This window comes from Pelophylax lessonae, assembly GCF_965119305.1.
Source record: "Pelophylax lessonae genome assembly, chromosome: 2".
Classification (NCBI taxonomy): Eukaryota; Metazoa; Chordata; class Amphibia; order Anura; family Ranidae; genus Pelophylax; species Pelophylax lessonae.
This window is the reverse complement of record NC_138769.1, coordinates 332903508-332929954: the sequence shown is the minus strand read 5'-3', so window position 1 is coordinate 332929954 and position 26447 is coordinate 332903508. Positions and strand designations below refer to the sequence as shown.

The 26447-nt window shown below is 39.7% G+C and overlaps 1 protein-coding gene across 1 annotated transcript in view; it reads left to right on the top strand.

Moving 5' to 3' along the window:
- The window catches only part of TFAP2E (transcription factor AP-2 epsilon), a 54408-nt gene extending 28903 nt beyond the window's left edge, over nucleotides 1–25505 (top strand). Inside the window, exons 4-7 of the mRNA XM_082245992.1 lie at nucleotides 20148–20376; nucleotides 21111–21229; nucleotides 22404–22545; nucleotides 24552–25505. Of these exons, the coding sequence (XP_082102118.1) occupies nucleotides 20148–20376; nucleotides 21111–21229; nucleotides 22404–22545; nucleotides 24552–24840 (779 nt within the window). The 3' untranslated portion in view covers nucleotides 24841–25505. The remainder of the gene's footprint in view (nucleotides 1–20147; nucleotides 20377–21110; nucleotides 21230–22403; nucleotides 22546–24551) is intronic.
- The last annotated feature ends 942 nt before the right edge of the window (nucleotides 25506–26447 follow it).

Here is a 26447-nt window from a genome sequence, read left to right as displayed (position 1 = left end):
AGTGTTGTAAGTCAGACTTTATCAAAGTTTCCTTTAGTCTGTCCCGGTGCTTAAAAGGGCTTTCTTTGCTCTTGATAATTGCTTCCAGATCCATAAAGCAATTAAACACTTTATAAAGGAAGCACAAAGTCTCTGAAACATATACAAAGCTTATAGAATGTTCTCTATCTGGCTTGACTTATGTCCCTATTTTAGCACAGACTTATCCAGGGCCTTCAATGATGGGGTCCTTCTTAAAAGGAGAGGAAATCCTCAGATTGTATCTTCAGTCAAGATGCAATTGCTTTCTTAACATTCCTTTCTATCGCTGTCACTTATTAGATCAGGACCTGAAAAATAAAAATATTTCATATAAACTTGTAGTTGTGAAGAGAGATAAATTGTTATATACATATATGTCTTGTTAGGTTCTTTTTTTTTTTTAAATGGAGTGATCTTTAAAATTCAAAAGTCACATGGACCAACAAGATGTAAACAATTTTAAATCATGTTAATAATTTGAGTATTGCTTCTACTTTTTTGCCCAAAATATAAAACTTGATAGATAACCTAGGTTTATAAAGTCTTTGGATAGCACTGTGTGTTATGGTGCCCATACACTTGATGATAAATTGTTGGAAAACCTGTCATTTAGACAGTTAACGGGCACAAATTGGTTGTGATGTTTTTGAGCCGAAAAAACGAAGGACAAGTTTGAAAAATTTCTGCCGAACGAATGATAAATTTAAAGGTTAATGTGTTTGTCATCCAAACTGTTTGCACTAGGCATATATGACAAAACAGACGAAAAACAGATTCATTTATGTTCTTTGAACAATTTATCGATCAAAATTCGGTCGTTACATAACGGCAAAATTGTTGGCTCTCACAACTGATTGTTCATTTTTTGAAAATGATTTTTCTATAGTGTATGGCCAGCATTACGTATTGTTAGAGACTGCACATAGTTTTTTGTTTTTTAAAAAGACAAACCCTATGTATCAGCCTGATGGCGAGATATCAGGTGCATGTAAAAAAGGAGTAAGCATAACCATGTCTTTGTGTGCATTAACCACTTGCCGACCGCCCGCCGCAGTTTTACTGTGGCAGGCTGGCTCGGCTGCGCGAATCGACGTAGGGGTAAGTCGGTTCGCAAGAGTGGTGCTAGGGGGCGAGCGCACACCGCAATCCGGGCACGCTCCCGCCCCCACTAGGCAGCGGGGACTGGTGGCTGCGATTGCCGCCGGGCACCCACGATCGCTCCCCGCTGAGAGAGAAGGAGGGTCAGCTGTTGTAAACATAGCTGACTTTTGTTCTCTCTGAAATGATCACAAAGTGCCTGTGGTCCTTTTATATAGGATCACAGGTCTCTGTGGTCATTTTACAAGTTCCTCCCCCATACAGTTAGTAAACACTCCCCTAGGCTCACACTTAACCCTTTGATCACCCTTAGGTTAACCCCTTCCCTGGCAGTGCCATTATTACATTAACAGTGCATATTCTTAGCACTGATTACTGTAGTAATGTCACTGGTCCCCCAAAAGTGTCAGAAATGTCAGTTAGGGGTCTGATCTGTCCACCACAATGTCGCAGTCCCGATAAAAAAAAAATCACAGATCGCCGCCATTTCTAGTATAAAAAATAAATAAATAAAAATGGCATAAATCTTTCCCCTAGTTTGTAGACAACCAATTAAAAATACATTTATTGGGATTTTTTTTTTTAACAAAAATATGTAGCAGAATACAAATTGGCCTAAAAGGATGAAAAAATTAAATTTCTACATTTTTTTTTGGGAATGTTATATAGCAAAATGTGAAAAATATAGTTTTTTTTTTTTTTCAGAATTGTCGCTTTTTTTTTGTTTATAGCGCAAAAAATAAAAATAACAAAAAAAATAAAAACAACACAGGTGATCAAATACCACCAAAAGAAAGCACTATTTGTAGGAAAAAAAGGACATCAATTTTATTTTGGTAAAGCGCCGCATGACCGCGCAATTTTCCGTTACAGTTAAACACGGAAATATTTCTCATACGATACTAGATCATACAATTTTCATTTAATCAGTACAGTTTTTGCCCGAAAACACAAAGCAAATACATTACATCACTTCCAAATTTTTAATATGTTTTTCGAGAATTTTCATACTTTAGTAACCTATTCATTTTCAATATTAGACTAGCATCCAAAAAAAACAGAGGATCATTTGTCCGATAATCTCATCGTGTGTACTAGGCTTAAAGGGGACACAGAAAGCAATAAAGCAATAAATAGCATGGAAATATAGAAAAGAACATCAAAACTGGATGAAGGATTACATAGTTACATAGTTTGTCGGGTTGAAAAAAGACACAAGTCCATCTGGCTCAACCAATAAAAAAAAAAACAATCATACAATCCCATATACACAATCCTATACCCGCAGTTGATCCAGAGGAAGGTTAAAAAAATCTTGGATTCCAAGACAATTTTGCTTGTTGGTTATAAAAGTCATATGAAAATAGCCAAGACATTTGGAGACAACCTCGCTCCCTTTCATCAGGGCTAGAAAAGCCCTGATGAAAGGGGAGTGGTGTCCCCCTCCCCCTTTAATGCATTGGCAATTTTTAGGACTTTTTTGGTCAAACTGTAAGTTTATTTATCTAATTGTCTATTGCTGAGTATAGTCTTCAAATACACTGATGTGGTTGCAGTGTAATACAAACATGTGGCTATTAGGGAGGAGGTGAAGGCTGCATTGGAGGCCCAAAAAATGTTATAAGGGTCATGTGGATGGACTTTCTGTTTTTCTGCTTGGGACACTTGTAACTGAAGCATGCTTTACTCTCAAGTAGGCAGATTTTAATTTACTTTTATATTGTAGCAGGGATAATTTACCGTTTGACGGGCTTTGCGTTGGTCACAGCCAGTCCTGTTCAGACTTTTTCTAGTTGTTTACAAAGTTCTTTATTTGTAGCCAAAGGCAGATCAAATCCATTCCCTGCTCTTGAACCTACCTTAGGACTTTATTTGGAGTTCCCCTGACCTGGCCTACGTTCACAACACCAAATAATATTGATGGCACTAAATTTAAGAATTTGCTGTCATTAATAAGAATAAAAATCATCATATTTGATAAAGATAATGAAACAGAAGAAAAGTACACACTGACAGGGAATGCTTATTATATCACAAGCACAGGCAAGCCTTTATATCAGGGATCCTCAAGCTACGACCCTCCAGCTGTTGCAGAACTACACGTCCCACGAGGCATTGTAAAACTCTGACATTCACAGACATGACTAGGCATCATGGGAATTGTAGTTCCCGAACAACTGGAGGGCCATAGTTTGAAGACCCCTGCTTTATATAAAAAAAAACTTGGACATGGCAGTTGAACAGTCCTTCAGGCTCAAACTGGTACGTATGGGCTGCCTACGCACTAAACATCAAGTACAGTGACATCATTGGTGTGTGGCAGATTTATTCTTTCTTCCAGCATATTTGGAGCTCAGATGGCTTCATGGGCCAGACAGTGTTCGGGGCACAGTGGGAGAATTCTAAAAAGCAGCTTAAAGCGAAGTTCCGGCCTTAAAAATCAAAAAAAATCGATTTTGGGCCATCCGCTTGCTAAAGGGCAACCTGAAAGAGAAATGGATAGTGCCAATTTTTTTTTTTTTTGGTCACTTACCTTATTATAGAAGAAAATATACTCACCTTCATTCCACTTCCTCCCTCTGCGGCCGCGGCCCACGCCGTCGCTTCCGGTTTGCAATGATTCCTGGGAGCTGAAAGTCATCACTCCCAGGAATCAATGCGCCTGAACCGGCCCCGCTTGTCACTTCTGGTGCAGGCGCGGCATTCACTGCTAAACAGCTTCTGGGCATGACTGTTGTTCTCTCTGGAATGAACACAGAGTGCCTGCGATCCTCCTATTTAGGATCACAGGTCTCTGTGTTGATTCCACAAGTCCCTGCCCCATACAGTTAGAAACACTCCCCTAGGCTCACACTTAACCCTTTGATCACCACTGTGTTAACCCCTTCCCTGCCAGTGTCATTATTACAGTAACAGTACATATTTTTAGCACTGATTACTGTAGTAATGTCACCGGTCCCCCCAAAAGTGTAAAAAATGTCTGGGGTCCAATCTGTCTGCCGCAATGTCGCAGTCGCTTAAAATCGCAGATCCCCGCCATTACTAGTAAAAAAATAAATAAAAAAAGACATAAATCTTTCCCCTAGTTTATAGACGCGACAACTTTTGCGTAAACCAATGAAAATTCGCTTAATGGGATTTTTTCTTTACCAAAAATGTGTAGCAGAATACAAATTGACCTAAAATGATGAAAACATTTGACTTTTACATTTTTTTGGGAATATTATATAGCAGAAAGTGAAAAATATTGTTTTTTTTATTTGTTTATAGCTCAAAAAAAAAAAAAATTGCAGAGGTGATCAAACACCACCAAAAGAAAGCTCTATTTGTGGGAAAAAAGGACATCAATTTTATATGGGTACAGCGTCGCACAACTGCGCAATTGTCAGTTAAAGGAACGCAGTGTCGAATTGCAAAATATGGCCTGGTCATTAAGGTAAAACCTCAGTCCAGAAATGGTTCATTTTACCAACACATCAAAATGAAAGTTATACGCATTTTAATATGTTACCATGGGCCTCCTAACACACTAAAATGCATAAAATATTTTTCAAAACACAAAGCACTGCAGCACCAAGAAGGGAACAGATATCTTAATTACGGGGGAATCAAAAAACACATGCAATTTAGCATGCCGGAATGCATGCGTTAAAAACACTGTAACTGGGCCATAAGTGTCGTGACTATAGATAGCTTAAATCTTCTCATCTCCTATGGCTTGGACCCATCTGGTACATCACTGTAACATTTATATCACCATTTTGATTCAGAGTTATTTCATGATTAAAATAAAAGAAAATGTATAACTATTTTTGTTCCTGCTTGGTCATATTTCCTGCATTATATCAGAGGATATCACTTAATATAATAGTTGGTTCTCTTTATTTCCCCGGAGGTTCTTGTTAATCGGAGCCCCTCCCCTGACAGATGTAGCGATGCCAATGGCGGAACACAGCGAGAGAGGGAGTTATTTCTCACATTACACAAACTCCAGGGATCAAGATGTATCAATTAAAGCAGTGCGCACAGCACAGCACCTGATGTAATGTCCCGGCCTCCTCCTACTCCTAGACCATGCTGAACTGTTCAGCTAAGTGAAAATAATGCATGACACATACAGTGCATAATGATGGAGGGCACCCTTTCACACTAAATAATCCTCACTCGGCACTAGTAGAGAATGGCTCATATGGATACATAAAACACACTTTACCCTTAACACATTCATTTCTCATGTAGCAATGTGTGGGAAAGAGCTGTTCCTTATCATACAAAAGGGAAAATTGGACTGGTTGATACAATTCTTTCATATGAATCTGAAGTTTTTAGAGCTGTACACATTTATTTAAAAAGGCACATCTTTGGTTGAGATATTTACAACGTAATCTCTTTTATACTTATCTTCAGATTGCAGGTTAGAGGAACCGTCATTGTTGTTGTTGTTCAGTCTTTTAGTCGTGTCTGACTCTTCGTGACCTCATGAACCCTAGCGCGCCAGGTTTTTTTGTCCTCTACTGCATCCTGGAGCTTGCTTAACTTCATGTTCATTTTTTCGAAGATGCTTTCTATCCATCCTTCTTATCCATTTCCTGTCATTGTCTTCCCCTTTTTCTTTCAATGTTTCCCAGCATCAAGGTCTTTTCCAATGAGTCCTCTCTTCGCATTAGGTGGCCAAAGTATTTGAGTTTCAGATTCAGGATCTGTCCTTCCAGTCAATATTCAGGGTTGATTTCCTTCAGGATTGACTGGTTTGGTCTTCTTGCCGTCTAAAGCCCCGTACGATCGGCCGTCTTTTGTCCAGGGCTGTCGTGTCTGTTGAAAACTGCAAAAGACTGCACACGAATTTTGTCGGCCAACAACAGCCGACTGCAGAAGTGATGTCATGTGATGGTTAACTTTCCTTGTCTTTTTTCTTTTCTGAGCATGCCCAGTCTTGCTAATCTGCTGTCTGTCGGCCGAAATCTGTACTGACTGGCGAACAATCGGCCGTTCTGGTGTTGGCCAACAAAAATTTTAATGCCTGCACGACAGATTCTGTTCGGCCAAAAATGCGCTGTCGGCTGTCGGAAGCATCATACTAACAAGCCTACAATCGGCCGATCGGTCGTCGGCCGAATATTTACGGCCGACAATCGGTACGTGTGTACGGGGCTTAAGGGACTTTCAAGAGTCTTCTGAAACACCATAGTTCAAAAGCATAAATTCTTCAGGGTTCAGCCTTCCTTATGGTCCAGTTTTCACAGCCATAGGTTACGGCTGGGAATACCATAGCTTTGACTATACAGCGCTTTGTCGGTAGGGTGATGTCTCTGTTTTTTATAATGTTGTCTAGGTTTTCCATTGCTTTCCTCCCAAGAAGCAATCGCCTCTTCGCATTAGGTGGCCAAAGTATTCGAGTTTCAGCTTCAGGATCTGTCCTTCTAGTGAATATTCAGGGTTAATTTCCTTCAGGATTGACTGGCTTGATCTTCTTGCCATCCAAGGGACTTACAAGAGTCTTCTCCAACACCATAGTTCAAAAGCATCAATTCTTTGGCCTTCAGCCTTCCTTATGGTCCAAATTTTACAGCCATAGGTTACTACTGGATATACCATAACTTTGACTATACGGCACTTTGTCGTTAGGGTGATGTCTCTGCTTTTTGTAATGTTGTCTTGGTTTGCCATTGCTTTCCTTGCAAGAAGTAAGCGTCTCTTAATTTCATGGCTACAGTTTAATGTTTCATTCGAAACATTAAAGTGTTACCACCGTACACAGAACATGGGAATTCAATTGTTTTAGTAAATAAAAACTGCTAAATACCTTTTCTCATCAGCAGTCTTTAGCAGTCTTGTGACTTCTAGCAGTGTCTGGTTAAAGCTTGTAGGAGGAGATTTCCTTCTCCTTTGACTGTCCTATGAGGACGCATGACCCCTGACCCTCTGTCTGGACAGTGCTGATTGGCTCTGCTGATCACATGCACTCTCCCTTCATTCACTATATCTGGCCTCCCACAGTATAATGTTCTGTGTACTGTGGGAGACCAGATATAGTGATGCAGGGTCCTGGGTTTGGCAAATGCTCAAATTATCAACTTAAAGGGCAAAGTTAGTCAAATGGCAAAACTATACAACCACAACAGATAGACAGGAGTTGTTTTACATACCTAAATATTTGAATTAATTGACCCACCCTTGCTGTACTGTATAATGTCTTAGAAAGGTGACAAAGGTTGGACTACAGTTCCATGTTTGTGACCTCTCCCCCCCCCCTACAGACATTATTAAAGGGGTTGTAAACCTCCGAAATTAAATATGAACAAAGCATATCTCTCTATAGTGTTTACTCGTCTCACTAAGGGGCATTTATGTCTGCTGCCTTGTTCCTCTGCTATCAGAATGAGTCACGTCTGACAAATTTTCCTGACACCAAGAGAAAAATGGTGATGGGAAGGGATCTCCGGCACACAGCCTGCGATTGACAGCCTCAGCTTAGTTCACAATTTTTAAAAAAGGGGCTAGGCACATCTTTTGCACATTTCTCATGCATAGGGCAGCCCATTGAAATGAATAGGCTGCCCTAAATGCGAGGCGCGGGAACATATGAAAATGCACAACAACGTGCCCACACTCCATTGCACCTGCATAGGTGTGAACTTGGGTGCCTTAGTAATCCTGCAGGTAGCGACTGTGACCAATTGTCAGCAGCAGGATCGCTAGCAGCAGAGTCACCCGTTTGCCATCAACCTTGACCATACAGGGCTAAATTAGGATTCAAATCACACAGGGAACAGACATGCTTGCACAATGAGATGACATCATGTAACTGAATTCCTGCGATATCACAAATAATAGTCTCAACACAATGGTTAAATGTTTGGCACTTCTGCCTTGCAGAACTGGGGTTCTCAGTTTGAATCCCAACCAGAACATTATCTGCCTGGAGTTTGCATATTCGCCTTTCACTCCAAAAACATGCTGGTAGGTTAATTGGCTCCTGTCTAAGGCCCCTTTCACACTTGTGCAACTTGTCCTGCGACTTGGGACTAAAAAGTTGCATGACAAGTTGTACCCCATGATTTCCAATGAGTACAGTTCATGTCTGTGCAACTTCAAGTCGCAACGACTTCAAAGTAGTCCCTGCACTACTTTGGTCCGACTTTGGTGCGACTTGAGGTCCAGGGACCTCAAGATTACACAGGCATTGCTTCAAGTCACGTCAAAGTTGTGTGGGAAAGAGGCATCAAAGTCACGTGACTTTCAGGTCATACAAGAGTGAAAGGGGTCTGAATTGGTCCAAATATGTGTATGTATGAATGTGTGATAGATACCTTAGATTGTAAGCTTCTTGAGGACAGGGAGTGATGTGACTGTACAATATACTGTATGAAAAGTGCAGCGTAAATTGTCAGCGCTATATAAATACACTTTAGTATTTATACACTATACATTTAGTACTCCTTTAGCAAATATTGTCAAGGAAGTTATCCTTATTAAAAGCACACAAAAGTTTTGTCCAATTCCATCAGAGTCCGCATAGAGGAACTTCTGTTAAACGTCTTATTTTGTGAGTTAGGAGAGGTCTAAAAAAAGCCCGTCGGTGATCCAAGCGGCAGGGGAGCCTGTTATCCTGTTATTAAAGATGGATCGGAGTCATCTGAGGTAATAAACATCGAATTGCTTTATTTCACCAAAGAAAGACATGTTTTTTGTCAGGTCAGGCTGAGTGCTAGTGCAAAGCGGGAATTCCGCTGCAAACCCTGTTAAAGCTCAATTCTATCCAAAATATGTATTTATTTATTTATTTTCTACTGTTTTTACACTTGTCTTTGACACAACTGTGGAGATTTGTTTTCATACGTGTTCATCTGAACAGGAAGTAAAGGGAATATTTTCAACAAGGACACAGCAAGCAGGGGAAGCATTAGAGGGGTGAATGGTTTTATTACTTTTTGTATGCCTTTGTATGAGATTCTTCCCCTGTAATGACAGAAAGCAAGCAAATGCCACAAATGGTAATTGTAGCACTGTCGGGTTGGGCCTCCTCTGATTACCAGCAAACAGTCAATTAGGGTACAGTTCACACATTCATCCTTAGTCCCAATGGCTCGTTGCTAAATAAACAGTCCAGGGGTGTTGGTTGTTAGTACTTATTGTGGAACTTGGATGGGAGAAGGAAATAGTGGAATACTCTGACTGGAACTATATACATTGGATAAGGACAACTCTCACTTGGCCTCACCAGGTTGCTTGTGGAAGCAGTCTCACTGCTTAAGCCATACTGCCACATGTATGGAAAGAGTTAGTTCTCCTTGCTCTTTCTCCAGCAATTGACTTGGTGATCTACTTTATCTTCAGGACACTCACTAGCATCCCCTTTGCTGACACCCGTCCACTGACTCTTCTAGCTGCAGAGGTGGCCCCCCTCAGGTCAGGCCCCTTGACACAGATCTGTACTCACTGTACAGCAGAATCAGATCCGTCCAGTGTCTCTCCTTCCTAGTCAGCTTTACAGGACATCTGGGTTCGATTCCTCTCTAGCTCTTTAGGCCCTTAGGTCGACCACCTGAGGCTGCATGGTACTTTTACAGAGGAGGAGGCAGCCGCCCCTGCCTCTGGGACTCTGGAGCACATGTGCTCCTGGTATTTATATCCCAGCATGCACCGATGTATTTGCCAAATCACCACGGCAGTACCAAATGCCTGTGCACTAACTTGTCAGGTTTCCTCCCACTGTCCAAAATGCCTCCCTATTGGACCAGTGTGAAATACTCTTTAGACAGACTGAGTTGCACCTGAGCACATTGAGCAGACCTCACTAACAGATCCTGCTCTCTGGTAGGCAGAGAGCAATATAGATTTACCTGCAATCCCTCTGGTAAGCAGAAAGGATTCAAAACTATACTCTCTATCTAGCACCTACCTAGGAGGGTACTACACAATAAATATCTGACAAGGGTTCTAACTCGCACTTATTCTATCCAAAACTGAAAAGCTTTTTTTCTAACGCTGCACTTTAGCCACTCTGGTCTCTAACAAGCAGGTCATCTCAATGAACATGGATATCCACTGTTCACTGTATACCATGGAGTACAACTGTCCTATAGCTCTAGCTCATACTGTATATAATGAATCAGAATACGCAGGGGGTTCTGCACTGTAAGAGCAGTAAGGATGTGGAATTCTCTTCCGCAAACCGTCGTATCAGCAGGGAGCATTGATAGTTTCAAAAAACTATTAGATGGGCACTTTAAAGACCACAACATACAGGGGTATACAATGTACGGTTAACAGCAAACACACACACATCATAGGTTGAACTGGATGGACTGATGTCTTTTTTCAACCTCATTAACTATGTAACTAAGAAGGGAGCGAGATGAGATCAAGCTTGAATTTCTAACTAATTAATGGCTCAAATAAATTGTATGATGATCTTTATCTGTACATGGCTTTTTTAAACTTGCCCTTGCTCCTTCCAGGTTCATAAGCTTCCCAACTGGTCACCTAGGCTGCCCATCCCAATAAAGGGCCAGCAGAAAGTCTTGGGGCTATATATGGCAGTTTCATGACTATCATCCTTGGTATGCACCTGGGCTGTGTACTGGATGAAAGCCACAGGGGTTGATTTGCTAAAACCAGAGTGTGCAAAATCTGGTGCGGCTGTGCATAGAAACCAAACAGCTTCCAGGTTTTTTTTTTTTTTTTTCAAAGCTTAAAGTGTAACTAAAGGTAACACTTTTTTGTTTTAGTTTTGGATAGAGTGGAGAGGGATTAAAATGCTTTTTATTTTTGTTTTTGTTGCTGTCTGTGCCCCCTTTAAGACAATCCCCCCTCTCTATTTTTCCTATTTACCATTATTTTTTAAAGTAAAAGTAAAAGAAAATCCCAAATTCTGGGTTGTCCCCAGAAAAGTAATAGAGGGGAATTCTTCCAATAGGGACACTAGTTCTGGTGACCTGGGGGTCCCCAATTAACTCCCTTAATTTGCAAGGATTTCCTCTCACTTCCTGTTTGGCTATTGGACAGGACGTGAAGGGAAATCTCCGCAATGGGACACGGATGGCAAAAAAAAGTCTGACTGGGGTTATAAATCTCCCTTGCTCTATCCAAAATGGAAAATAAAAGTTTTGCCCATAGTTCTACTCTGATTGAACAAGGTTAGAAGCTGACAGTTGGCAATCATGCAGAGCTTCACCAAATTTTGCATTCTCCAGTTTTTGCAAATCAACCCCACAGTGTCCAGCCACTTCTGTTGACTTCAGGACAGGCTGACAATGGGATTCTGTAGGCATGTTGTGCATTGGCGTGGTGTCCTGCATCCCCAATACTGGAGCTGCTATAGCGGGATGACAACACTAATGACTGTATTAGGAGTCTATGTTTATTGTTGTCAGGAAGAAGCAGATACTGGCAAAACCAATAAATACTTATTAACACTTAACTAACAGATATACCTGTGTGTATATACAGTATATGTATATCCCATTATGCTGAAGTGTTTACCTAAAAAAAGAGACACATTCAACAGAGTGCATGATTTTGGTTAAGGTACATTTTAAGCTTCCTCATTTTAAATCACATTTTTAACACTTGGTAGAGAAAAAATATGTGTTATGACTTTAGATGGGCAATATTACAAATATGGTCATTGCGTTGCAATCAACACAGCTGTCAGTATGAATTCAGCAATATATTTACCATATTTAGAAAAGTCGAAGACAGGAGTCTTTGTCTGTTTGTCAAAGTGCCTGCATTCCAGGAAAGTGTTTTTCATGCCTGTTACCCGGCCGGTATTTAAGATCTCACAGTGACTATATTGCTGCCTCTATAATTGTTAGACACAATTAAGTTGCTTATCCATCCTCATATTGTTCTTGCATCATCCCCACTCACCTGTCTATATCGGGACATTCATAGCAAGAGACACAATGACAACTCATTCAGCTGTATGGAAGTATGCTGGTTCATGGCAGTGGCAGAGAAGCATATTGACAGAGAGAACCTCAACGTTACACTTTTAGTAAACATACATACTGTATTTGCATTCCCCTAAAGGGGAAGTTCTAGTTTATGCCCTCCCTTCTCTTTTTCTTTTGGAACATTTTTTTTTGGGGGGGGGGGGGGGGGGGAATGGGTACCTGGTTTTGACAGATTGTCTAGGCAATTCCACTGGAATTTCTCTCTACCTCCCTCAACCTTCTGGAACACATCATAGGTCTCAGAAGGCTGCAGGACCATTCAGAAAGTGCAGCACGGCTTGCGCATGTGCAGTGAGAATCCGGCTGTGAAGCTGCAAGGAGTCACAACCAGCTTCCTACAATTAACATCCTGGCACTAGGGATCAGAAGACCGGTGAAGGATCAGCCCAGATGGGGATGGCACTGGATTCCTGAACAGAAAAAGGAAGTGTCCTTTCAATAAAAGACAGTATGACTGTCAGTCACTGCCATGCAGGAGAGGGGCAGTAGAGGCTGGCTCAGGCTTTCAGTGGCACACTGAGGGGCTAATTCAACTGCATGTGAGGCATCTGGGTGGATCTCCACATTATTGTCAGGATCCTTTCAAACTCTGGAGCAGCTCTGTTACCTCAGCCAACAGCAGCTTATTCTGGGTTACAGGAGAGCACAAGTAAGTGCACTCCTGTGACCCACAAGAGAAGTATGGTCAAAAGAGCTTTGGCCATATTTCCCTTTTTGGACACACCAGGGACCATGAATCAGGTTTGATTTAGCTGTGACTATTCCCACCCAGCTGAGCTATAGGATTGGCTCTTTAAACTCAGACTGTTGGGTTTATGATGGAGTATAGACTTTGAATCTAGACCCATACACTACAGGTTTTAACCTATCAATCCGAGTGGTCGTTCTGCTGAACTCTCTGTATTTTGGCTATTAGTGCCGTACTCTGCTGCAACCATTCAATTGCTCTTACATATATCCTCTTCTGCCGCTTATCCGCTGCTCATTCTGCCCCTGCTGCTCTGATTGGTATATACTGCTCACTGGCCACTTATGTTGTTATCACATATGATGAGTTCATGAGGTATCAACCCAGGGTCAATACTGCTGCTTTGACATTCGCTGCTGAACTTCCAATGCCACTTACCTGCCATTTCATGCCACAGCTGTTGCACTTACAGTAGCTGTATATCTCACTAACTGCCTTTGATCAGATGGACACCTGTTGTCTAGTAGCCCAGTCTATTGTTTAGACTTTCACTTCTCTGAGTTGTGTCTAACTTATTGCTTTATTATATGCTTCCAGCAGGTTTAGTGACCGTGATATGCTATTGCTTAATGCGCATCCACTGACTCAGTTCAATGCTTCAGTATCTTTAGAACATTGACTATCTATAATTTTGGTGGCCATACTCATTGATCTATATCTGTTCTTTACCTGCTGCACCATTCAAGGAGTCATTATTGGTGAATTCCATGCACTTTTTATTGGATTATTGCTTATAGCATTACCAATATTAATTATTTTGATTTCCTATGTATGTGATGGTGTGGTGTCTGCTGCACCATGTGGTCTTTTGTTTTTAAGACAACGTTGTCTTTTTTATTGGTGATAGTGGGAAGGTGTTTTGTTTTACAATATCTTTAACAGGTTGGATTTTGCTTATATTGTATTTACAATAAATTTGTTACTTTTTGCTACACTTATTGTAAGTTGCTTTAATATGTTTTTGTAACCATTCCCCAGTGGCTCATAAGATATGGTGCTTTAGGCAACTCTTCCTATTTGCGTACTTTTTCTTGTATCGTGTGTACTGCAGCTGGTCCGACAGAAGCTGGCTGTTAGGCTTCTATTAATGGGGCATGACCGAAAATGGTCTGCAAACCGGCTCCTGATCAGCACTTTCAGCCAATGGCTGAGAGCGCTGACCGGAGTGTTATAGTGGGGGCGTCCCCTGTCAAAACACAATAAAACAGCAGGGGAGATCACTGTAGTAACATTGGATATTTAGTACAGCGGCTCCTCCTGAACTGTCATTTTGTTTTTCGTTCAGCCGGGCTGGGTTGTACGAAAAATAACTACTAGTGTGTACTAGACTTTAAAACAGAAACTTGTGCAGCTACCACATCTAAAAAGTGGTAAGCTGCAATATAATAAATGTTAGCTTTTGAATTTAGTAGTACTTTTTATATTTTAGCTAACTCTGCATAGGCCCTAGCCAAACCAGAAGGAGCACCTGTGGAGGGCATATTATTATGGAGGGCCAGAGGGGCAATTTCCCCCTATGCTACTGTAAAGGATAATCATGCTACAAGAATAGTATCAAAAAATAGTTATGTACATAGAAAGGGTACATGCCATAAATTGGCTATATACTGTTAGATTTTTGTTTGAACGTTGATAGAAAATTAATTCGGCAGATGATTCTTTCCTGCTATAACTGAGTCAACTAATTTCATTCCAAAGCCCTTCAAATTCTGTGCAGGCCTGCTATTTGAAAGGAATACCAGACATAATAAACAGGTTTCCTTACAATATGTACCATTTTTCCCAAATTAAAACCACACTTACAGTTAGAGCTTTGTTCATTTGAGAAAAATGTTCCATCCTGCTCCTACAATTTCTCATCACTGCGGTCATAAGCAAATGCCACTTTCGCCCCAATAACTATTAAAAAAATCAATCAAATGTCCTGCAAAAATTATAATGGTTTATGGCCAGCTTATATGTACAAATGTTTTCGACTTTCAGTTAAGTGCTATGAAACGTGGGTACCTGCCAAACATTTGATATTCTTTTGGGCAAATACAGCTGTTTATTACAAACATAAATAAAAACATTGACTGGACAATTGATTTGGCCATAATGGCTACATCTTCTGATTGGCCACACAGGATGGATGTGTTTTTTTCTTTTCAAATTGCCAATGTTAGACTTCATGCACACAGGACGTAAAAAAATGCAGCTTTTGCAGGTGTTTAACTTTTTTTCTTTCTGCCTCTAAACGCCCCTCTATGTTAGCCTATGTACACAAGCCAGGTGATTAAAGGCAGAAAATGAAACGCATCACCAACGTGTTCAGAAGAGGAGCGTCTGAGTCGAAAAACAGCAAAATTGCATTTACACTAGCAACTTTAGGCGCATTTGCATGGTAATGCTTTCAAATGGCCTGAATAAATGATTGTTCTGGCCAATAGAATGTATTAATGCCAAATGCACAGAGGTGCATGAACACATATTAATGCACATGTGAAACGTGCATTTTTTCAGCTGCGTTTTCCTTTCATGGAGCATAGGCGTCCAGGGGAGAAAAAAAAAGTCCTATGTGCATGAGACCTCAGGCTGGCCACAGTCGTTTGAAATTCAGCTGGTTCACTAGGAACCGGACAAATTTGAATCCATCTATGGGCAGGCTGCTTGTTCTTCAGTACAACCAACCTGTCAGGATTTTTCATGCAGTTCTAGCTGCCAGCAGGGATCATTGTATTCTGACGGCTAGGAAACCTTCAGCTGTCAGAAGACAATATCATAGTGGTAGGGATGCCCCCATCAACACTGACTGACTGTGTTGATGGGGAAATCGAGCAATTTTCTTTCCTTCCACCCATGGAAGGGAAGAAAATTGTATAATGTTTGCCTTGCTTTACATATGCAATGAAGAGTCAAATGAGAGAGAAGAATTGCTAGAAGGAAAGGAAATTCAGATTGGTGCGTTTGTTTCTGGTAAACATAAGGTCTGCTTCAATGATCTGTCAAGATATCATCCTTTAGGGACCTTTATTGGGCCTCTGCAGACTTCATCTTTAATTATATGCCTAGGAAACTATGTAAACTCCCATATGACATTTGATATTACCTCTGTAGGTCTGAATTTGGGTGCCAATATTATAGGACTTGTACACAGTAAAATTATAATAATGCCACCAGTTTTATAGGCACAGATCTGTTATATGACTCTAAACTGCAAGGAAATACACAGTTATTCAGCATTGAGCTTGAGTAGGAACCAACACTGGCAAAACCCTGAATAAATTTAACAATTTAGGCAGGTATGTCATTTGTGTTACCACGATACAGGACAGGCAATATGCATCTCAAGTATGAAGGAGGCTATTAAGCTTCCGGAGGAGGGATAGGAAATTAGCCTCAAAGTGGGACAAATAGTCTCTTTTCAAGAAGACTCCCAAATATGGCAGTTTGTGGTGTTCCCACTGGTATTGGAATGTTTTATGAAGAGACTGGAGAAAGGGGGGGGGGGAGGGGGAGGGCTATGTTCAAAGCTTTTGGTTTTGTGGGAATGACCTGCAGACCTGAAAGTTTATCAAATTGAGCTAAGTATTTGTTCAAGTTAGGTGGGGAAATAAGCTTATTTCTGCTTTAATTGTGTGAGGGGCTCTATAACTAAAGAGAATAGAAGAGGAATAACGAACATCCTTGCCTAATACCTTGCATAATAAGAAAATGAGGGGAATTAAAGCCTGTAAACTACACACAGGTCATCAGTGAGTTATATATAGGCTGTCAACCCACCTGAGGAATTTTGGGCAAAAGCCTCACTTTTTTAGAACATAGAATAAGTATGGGCAGGAAACTATTTCAAAAGCTTTGCTTATGTCAAGAGAAAGGAGCATTAATGGTGTTTCTGATGCTTGGAGGTTTAAACCAGTAGAGCAAGTGTTTGTATGTTGTCACTGGTTTGTCTAGTAGGCCTAAAGCCAACTTGGTCTCAGTGGATAATGCCTTATATAAGCCTGGTGGCAAGAATTTTAGCCACAAGCTTGATATCAACATTCAAAGGAGATATCGGCCAAACATTAGACCAATGGGTGTCATCTGTATTAGGTTTGGGAATCAAAGAAACAGAGGCCTCGAGGACAAATTTATTTTATATGTCTCCATGATTTTATCCATGTACACATTCGTTTTAGTAAGTTACAACTGCAGAATTGTTGCCACTGACTTCTCAACAAACTGTATACAGGTGATGGAGCTACTATTGATGATCACTACTTTTATAGCTGAACTCTAGGCGGATATAAAAGATACAAATGAATACATATTTTCTGTTTCAAATGTCAAATGTTGATATAAGCAATGACTTACCTCCTAGACACAGTGGGGTTGATTTACTAAAGGAAAAGCAGTTGATCCAGAGCTTAGTAAATGGGGGAGAGCTCTGCTGAAATCCACCATCCAATCACGTGCAAGCAAAAATTATTTTTATTTTTTGCATGTGATTAGATATTCTTTGTAAAGTTAAGCTTTAGTTCTTTTACTAAGCTCTGAAGCAACTGCACTTGCAAAAGTGTACAGTCATTTTGCCTTTAGTAAATCAACCCCACTGTGTGCAGACAGCATGGCCATTTGGTGACCTGGCAGCTTAACGCTTGAATAAGACGCTGAAGTTGAATCTAACACAATTTTATTTCAGATAAGTTCAGTGTAGAGGATATTTATCCAGTCTTTTGAAGTGTAAGAAGACAATGACTTTCCTAAGCCCTGTCTTTGCTTGGAATGTGAAACAACTAAGCTGTAGAGTAAGACGCATGGAGTTTCCTAGCCAGTGAATGAACTAAGTAGCATCAAACAGTAGAGGAACATACCAAGGGCTCCAAAAAGACAGGCCACTGTGGCAGCACAACATCATTAAATATACTTTCACTTTTACTTACACAAGCAGTGTAAGCAGATTAAGAACCAGACATTTTCAGTCCCTGTGCGGCAGAACGTAGAATGGAGGAGGTATAAACAACACAATTCAAATGAGAGAGGAGAGTGACGAAATAGATAGAAATGAGCTCTTCAGTGTGCTGCTTCTCCTTTCACTGTCTAGTCACAGCGTGGGGTGGAGTAAGGAATAGGTGTTACTGAATTGCAGCAGAGAAATCTGGTCTTCTGTCCTGCCTGCGCTCTGTGGCATAACTTTGTAATTCTCAGAACTGGTTGGACAGAAAAACAAATTAGTTAGCAAGGAAAACAGCTGCCACATGTGTATTTCATCTGTATATGTAGTTGTTAGCTTGGAGTTCGGCTTTAAATATTATATGACTTTTCATATGTATTTGTGTTTACCATTCATGTCAACACACACATATAGTATAACATCAGTTAAATGCATTTTATAGAAATAATGCCTACATCTATAAAAACATCATATATCATATGTGTCATAAAAAAGCAGCTTCAGATAGCATATTTTTCACATGAACCATTTTAACACTACAAAATATATTATGTTACATATTACTGAAATATTATTCTCATTGCTACAGGGCTATTTTAAATTTAGGCAGCTGATGAGCAACCTGCTGAAGGCCCATTTCTGTCAAAACTCTTCTTCTGCATTATATGGGTAAAATGTTTGTTCTCATTTCTGTGGAAGAAGAGGAATGAGGTGTAATAATGCCCTACTCCAGCCAAAAATGTTATTGGCATTGTGTTGAAGGGATAGACTTCAGGTTCAGCAGGGATTAGATGAATTTCCATCATAGTATGGCTGTCCCCATACGACAGAGGTCGATCGTTTAATTCTGTTGAAGGGAAGTGTTGGAAACATGTTGGAAAATTGATGGGTGCAGCTGTCATAATGCATTGTCCTCTCCCTGGAGGGGTTGGGGTGGGTTATTTCCTCTTTTATAGAATAGAATAGGATAGAATAGAAAAAATCCAAGGTTATAAAAATTGAGTTTGAGCTGCAGTCAGGTTTTAAGTCAGTCAAACATCAAACATTCATTTTGAACAGTAAAATCTGGCCCTAGGGATTCGGGTTGGCTCAACGATTAAAAGATAAGTCTATAACCTATATCAGTGATGACGAACCTTGGCACCCCAGATGTTTTGGAACTACATTTCCCATAATGCTCATGCACTTGGTTGTGTAGTTGAGCATCAGGGGAAATGTAGTTCCAAAACATCTGGGGTGCCAAGGTTCGCCATTACTGGCCTATATGGTCTCAAGATCTGAAGGGGACTACTGGGCATAACAAGGATGGAAAAAAAAATTAGATGGAGATGTATCTCTTATATATTGATTGTCTTGTGGTAATGTACCATAATACCCAATTCTACAAGTGTTTAATGTATTTTTTTTTTTAATTTTGAAAATTAATAAAAGAGAAATTGAAAACAAAACATCAAATATTCATTGCACTAGAGTGCATGTTATGGCTTGTTTGTATTCTCTAATACTGGCTGGTTATTGATCTTAAAGTAGAAGTACAAGCAAAACCTTTTTTTTTTTTTTTATTTTACATTTTGGATAGAGTAAGGGAGGGTTATAACCCCTGTCAATTTTTTTTTTGCCATCTGTGTCCCATTGGGGAGATTTACCTTCACTCCCTTTCCTATAGTCAAAACAGGAAGTGAGGGCAATTCCCTGCAAAATGAAGGAACCCCTTGGGGTTCCCCCAGGTCACCAGAACCAGTGTCCACATTGGAAGAATTCCCCTCTATTACTTTTCTGGGGAAAATCTAAATTTCGGATTTTCTTTTACTTTCACCTTCAATGATAATGGTAAACAGGACAAATAGAGAGGGTGAATCCCCCTATCAGGGGCACAGACAGTGAAAAAAACCTAATAGGTGTTCTAATCCCTCTCCACTCTATCCAAAACTAAGAAAAAAAAAGTTTTACATTAGGTTTTACTTTTTTCATCAGATCACATTCACGACTATACAGAAATAAAAATTAACATAAAAAAATAAAATAATAAAAAATAAAAATAAATTGGGGGAGACTCAATGGAATACTTGGTCTTTTTTCTGCAGCCACTCCTGTTTCTTTATAAATTGGGCTGTGTATACTCTGCCTTAGTAATGTGCGTTATCCTTATCTATTAACTAACTAATCAACGGTACTGATAATTACTGCAGGATTTTAATTGATTGCTGTAGGCCTCACCTCCCCTTTACTTTGCTCCAGTTTTAAAATTCAGGCTCATAGTGTACATTACTATATCGCAATGTTATAATCAGTGTAATGTGTTAAGTTTCAACAAAGGGCAGCAGAGAGATAGCATTTCTTTCAGCACACTCTTTATTAATATTATCTCCTTTTCACTTATGATCTTTGTCTTCTCATTTAATAGTTCCAATTGCATCCAAGAACAATGGAAGCATGATGTCCTCCCTATCTCTACATAAAGAAAGCCTCATAGGTGGTGTGACCAATCCAAATGAAGTTTTCTGTTCTGTCCCTGGGCGTCTATCACTACTCAGTTCCACTTCTAAGTACAAAGTGACGGTGGGAGAGGTCCAGAGAAGGTTGTCTCCTCCTGAGTGTCTCAACGCATCCCTGCTTGGAGGAGTTTTAAGGAGGTCAGTAAAAAAAAATAATACTTCATTTTTATATGTATGCCAATGTTGCTAATATCTAGAACTGGAAGGAAGAAAGCGAATGCTTTAATAAGTATAAACCAGCTTATTGTCTTTGATTGGAAGACTTCATTTTTCTGTTGTCAAAGGAAAATTATACTTTTAGTTAAATCAAACTTTCCCTCATCTAAACTCTTCGCTCGACTGGCTGGCCAGCTGACTAAGGGTGACTGTGCCTGTTTAGCTTTTACCTTTACATTATAAGTGAGGTCATTTTCTTCCTAGGAGATGGCTTCTCTTTTGTATGGCAGAAAGCACGCAGAAGCATTACTGTTGGCCTGCCTGCTCAGAAGCTCTAAGATGCCACCTTTAGCAGTATAGGCCATAGCGTTTGGAAGATGATATGAAGATCTGACGTGTGTTTTGGGACATATGTAGCTGAAAATGGGGTCATGTTAAGCATTTATTTAAAAAGTTATAGGAATAGCTGTGAAATTAGGTCTCAGTTGTGTAACTGTATATAATTTCAGACATATTGTTAGGTAACGTACTATTTAGGTGAGCCAGAACCCCAATTTCGCCTGAGGATTCTTGAATATATATATATATATGAATATATATATATATATATATATATATATATATATATATATATATATATATATATATATATATATATATATATATATATATATATATATAGTTATTCATTAATATTCTACTTTTTTTTCTTTCAGGGCAAAATCAAAAAATGGTGGTCGCTGCCTTCGAGAAAGGTTGGAAAAAATTGGTTTGAATTTGCCTGCAGGGAGACGTAAAGCTGCCAATGTTACTCTGTTAACATCTTTAGTGGAAGGTAGGACATACCCCAATATGACATACGTTTATTCTGATCCCTTTTTAGCCTTAAAGTGGAAGTTCAGCCGAAAACTAAATAACTCTAAATCTACTGGCAGCCACATTCTAAGACTAATCTATCTTACCCTGTAAAGCAAAAATCTCTATACTTACCTTTTCTGCAACCGATCCGGTCCGGTTTCCAGTGGCAGATGCTGTGGGGAAGAGACAGCAGCCAACAGCAGTGGGGGAATGCCTGGGAAGTGACATCACCCATAGAGTTGATATGGGGCTTCCATCGTTGGCTCCCTCTTCTCCACACTCCTCCACAAAGAAGTCACAGCTGAAGGCTCAGCTTGACCGGATTGCCTGCAGGAAAGGTATGTATAGCGATTTTTGCTTTATAGGGCTAGGTCATCTAGTCTAGTCTTAGAATGTGGCTGCCAGTAGATTTATAGTTCATTTTTGGCTGAACTTCTACTTTAAAGATATGTAAGAGTAGAAAACAATATCAACTCTATCATTACTCTATCTATACTGTATAGTCTATTCTTTATACTGGCACGAATAGCTTGCTGTACCAGGAAACACTTGCATTTCCAGCTCATGCGTAAGGAGAAGGTTTGGTAGGTTTGGTTTCTGGCTGTAGAAATGCCGCATCCAAATGTTTTATGATGGTGGACAATGATTTTTTAGAGTTTGGAGGAAAATGTTGCTTTTAAAGTATATCAAAACCCAACAAGAAAAATTTAATATATTGCAGCTTGCCATCCAATACATAAGGTGCCTTTGTTACTTTTCTTTCAGGTTGTTTTCCCTTTATTTTTACTTTTATTTTCTCTCAGTAAACCTGTGACTAACACATTTCTTGTCCCTGGTGGCTATGCTTAATCACTCTACTGTATCTATGGAGGTAGCCATAGTTGTCGCACAGGCTGGACTTGAAACATGTCTGCCTTTATTCATCTCCATTATATGGGGGATGATGGAAATAGTAGCTACACAAAATATTGTTTTAGCTACAAGTTCATCTCACAAAAAGTAGGAAGTGCATTTCTGGCAAGAACAACAGCTATATTTTTGCACTTGCTAAAAATTTTCTTAGCCTGAGAAATTAAAACATATAAGGTTTCAAAACGCTATAGATCTAAACACGTGGTATGTCATTGTAACTGGGCCATTCTTCTATCTAGGGGAAGCTGTGCATCTTGCTCGAGACTTCGGCTATGTCTGTGAGACAGAGTTCCCAGCTAAAGCTGCAGCAGAATATCTGTGTCGGCAACACTCGGACCCAACAGAGCTCCACACAAGGAAGAATATGCTGCTGGCTACCAAGTAAGTAGCAGGCTTTTAACCCTCCTCTACTGTCATGGGGACTGCTCTCCTTACAACGCATCTGGCAAATTTCTGCCTGCAGTAAGCAAATTGTTCAAATGACATCATGATTCAAACAGTACATAATAACAGCATTCTGCAGAGCTGTAAGAAAAGAATATGCAAAAAAGTTGCCCATAACAACAAGTCTGATCCTAGGTGCTCCAAAAGTAAAAACAAGATCTGATTGTGGCACCCTGGGAGCTGACCCTTTCCTTGCCTCGAGTTTTATGGAATATCCTGGTTAGTATTAAACATAATACCAAGTATAGTGAACCAAAGCAAAAAGATCTTCCAGTGTCAGACTAGCTCATTTGACATGATGGTGAGAAATGTAAATTGCTGTAATTTATAGGACACAATCCAAATACATCTTTCACTGACCTGTCTTCAGCAAACTGAATCTTGGTTTACGGTATGGATTTCTGCATTTCGCACATCAGTGTACTATAGTCTTTCACCAAAGCCAACTGTCATGATATAAGCATTATGCAAGCAACCCTTAGATACAATAAAATACTACTTAAATATATGTTTACTTTATTTAAATGAGTGGGGTCAGCTCAGCAGATTCCAGTGGGGTAAGACTTTGTGCCATGTTATCCATCATTTTCATAAAGTGAACAGATTTTCACAAAGTGAAAGTGATTCTTTCTGATGATGGGTGCTGACTAAAAATCAGGGTAGAGCCACAGATTTATTTAAAAGTAGGTGCCCCCTCCCTGTATATACTCACCTTGCCTTTGCCTCCCCACTCCACACCCCCCGCTGTTCACTGGCTTACTTTCCTTACTTCCATATGACAATTCTGGGTGCCTGGGTGTAGTGTCCTTAGCTGTGTAAGCTCTATCCAGAGAGACTTGGAGGTTACATTGAGCTTCTCTTTGTTCCTGTTGGTGAATATATTGGTGGAGGAGTGAAAGAAAGGTAGCTATAAGCAACTGCACAAGAAAAAGTTAATGCATACAGTACTTGACCTTCAATGGCCCACCAATGCAGTTTGTAAAGAACCTGGTCCTTTGAAGTTATAGGTACAAATCACACTCTACCCTTGTTTCCATCATGCAGTTTGTTTGTGCCTGAGCAGTCACCTGCAAGGCCCAGTCATTTTAAAATGGTGTTAGGGGAACAGGGAAGTACATACAGTAAATATACCTAGCTAATATTAGACTTAATGTAAAAGCATTATCATGAATCTGTCTCCTCTAAAAAAAAAAAAGGCCTACTAAAATTATACAAGCACCCTAAGCACTATTTTCATCTATAACACAAATCCAATATAATTTCATAATAATAACAGGGTAGAAAAAAACTTGCTGTACTTTATGCAACTAAAAGCCAGACATGTGCAAGACACATGTAGGTAGATTCAAGCACATCACGATTCCTACTGGTTTTCAGTGAGGTTAAAGAAGGTTAGGCAGGGACAACTAAAGTCTGGTTTAAGAAGTCAGGTAATTTCTTTACTAGCAACCCTCCTAGCTTCAGAAACAATGACAGCATTGCTTATTGGGTATAGCCAGAGATATATGCTTCTCTACCCAGTAGAACTTATAGCAACATTTTTCCTTAGAACATACAGTAGCACTTCTATTTTTTTTTCTTAACAGGTAACTCTTCTAATTTTTAATGTTGCATTTGGTGTTGACATACTATTGAGACCTAAGATTACATATGGGCTCTTGTAAGGCTCTGCAGGTTGCGTAGTGTCAACCAAGCCTAATCTTGTGGGTTGGTTTTAGATTCTGTGGGTTGCTTAGTGTAGCCAAGCCCAACCTGGCACCAACACAGTTTACATTCCTTGTGCTTAGAAAATAATTGTATTGTACACAATTCTGGTCTGTTATATTTAATTCATTGAAGTTTTATTTAAGCACCTTGCAGTATTAACGGTTATACAATTTATAGTCATGAATTCTGTGACAAAGAAACCACACTCATTTATAACTCTAAACTTTACCTTTCAGGCAAATTTGCAAAGAGTTTGCCGACTTGTTGGCTCAAGACCGTTCTCCATTGGGAAATAGCCGTCCATCTCTTATCTTGGAGCCAGGTGTACAGAGCTGCCTGACTCACTTCAGCCTAATCACACATGGCTTTGGAGGTCCAGCCATATGTGCAGCACTTACTGCTTTCCAGAACTACCTACTTGAGTCACTTAAAGGCATGGACAAGATCTTCATGAACAGCACAGGGAATGGACATTCAACAGGGGAATCTAAATCTTCGGAGAAAGACATTAAACATAGGAAATAAATATCTGTGACAGCCACAGTGGGGCCTGGAATGAAAAGATGACTGCTAGACAGCCAAGACAGGTTTGCCCAGTGGTGCACCTGGGAGCTAGACCAACAATTCTGCATGTTTTCAGCGTATGGAGTTTGACAAAAAAAACTCTAAGCCTACTGAGGAGGGTGGTTGATGTGAAGATGATGACAGAATCTCACTAAGGTGAATTACATATCAGCTTTGTTTGCCAGGAACACAGACTACTATACAGTTACCAGACTCATTGCAACACTCTTGCACAGTACGTATGAATATCTTCCATCACAAAAAAATGGGTCCTCTGTAACATAGGAAGCAGTTATTGAAGGGATCACACACCTTAATCATATGCCTTTTCCTGATCTTCAGTTGTACAACCAAATGTTCGCATGTGTTTTACTTTAACTAAGATATTCTGATTTAAAAAAAATTGTATCTATGAAAAATTAAGAAAGCGAAGAACGTTTATGACAATCTACAGTCAATCAGAGTTCCTTAAATCTACCAAACTTTTTTTCAAGTGTAAGCTATAGCATAAAGGCAGCTACTTGTGTTATAATTGAGGTATGGAAATGGTGAGGTTCCTGAACACATACAGTATGCTTTAGGTTTGCGGTGTCAGTCACAAGCATGGGAGTAGTTCATACGTCCAATACAGCAATGCTAACTTTCTAAGCTGTGGTCCTTACATAGTCTGTTCACTTGGTCTACAGTTTTTGTTCTGGAGAGGCTCTGATTAAATAAATTACAGAGCAGCCTCATAAAGACTCCAGTGATGAGAACTACCTTCTGCAGTTCCCAGCTTGTTTTATAATTCAACAATGAATAAACATTATATGGTCTTTATTATGCTTGCAAAAATGTTGGGTTATGGCACACATAAACTTGTGTGTGTTCTACCAATAAGACCTATATTCTACACATCCTAGAAAGTCTCAGTATTAGTATTGGGGAGGCTTTCTTTCCTTAGGCAATAATTTCCTGCCTGCAGTAATTTAGGCTCAATGGATAAAATGTTCATTATTAATCTTCTTGGAAACCAGAGGCCACCTCCCCCAATCTGTCCCCTTAAAGATTTAATTAAAATAATAATAACACAAACTTTCCCACTTGTTGGAAAGCTAAATATATTATCCTAAATATTGTCTCCAATAAGTTATGTCTACTTATAAACACTGCCATAATTTATTTAATTGTATTCAGATTCATTATATAAAATACAAGACAAGATCAAATCAGTCAACTGGTAGTAATTTATTTCCAATGCATAAAATAAATGAGCTGCAAGGGTAACCAGCACAATAAAAATTAGATTCCCTAAATTAGTCCTCTACAGAATGTGAATGTAAAGTTAAAACTGTTTTTCTAGTTTTGGATAGAGTATGGAATGGTTGAGACCCCTGTAAGGTTTTTTGATTTTGGTCTGTGTCATATCGATAAGAGATTTCTCATTACTTCCGGCCGTGGAGTGGAGAGAAAATAAGAACTGACTAAGAAATTTGAAATCTCTTCAAAATGAGAGAGGAATCCTCTCTAAAGCCTTGTTCACACCTATGCAGGTTGCAGTTTGCATATGCCAGGTGCATTTTGCGTTT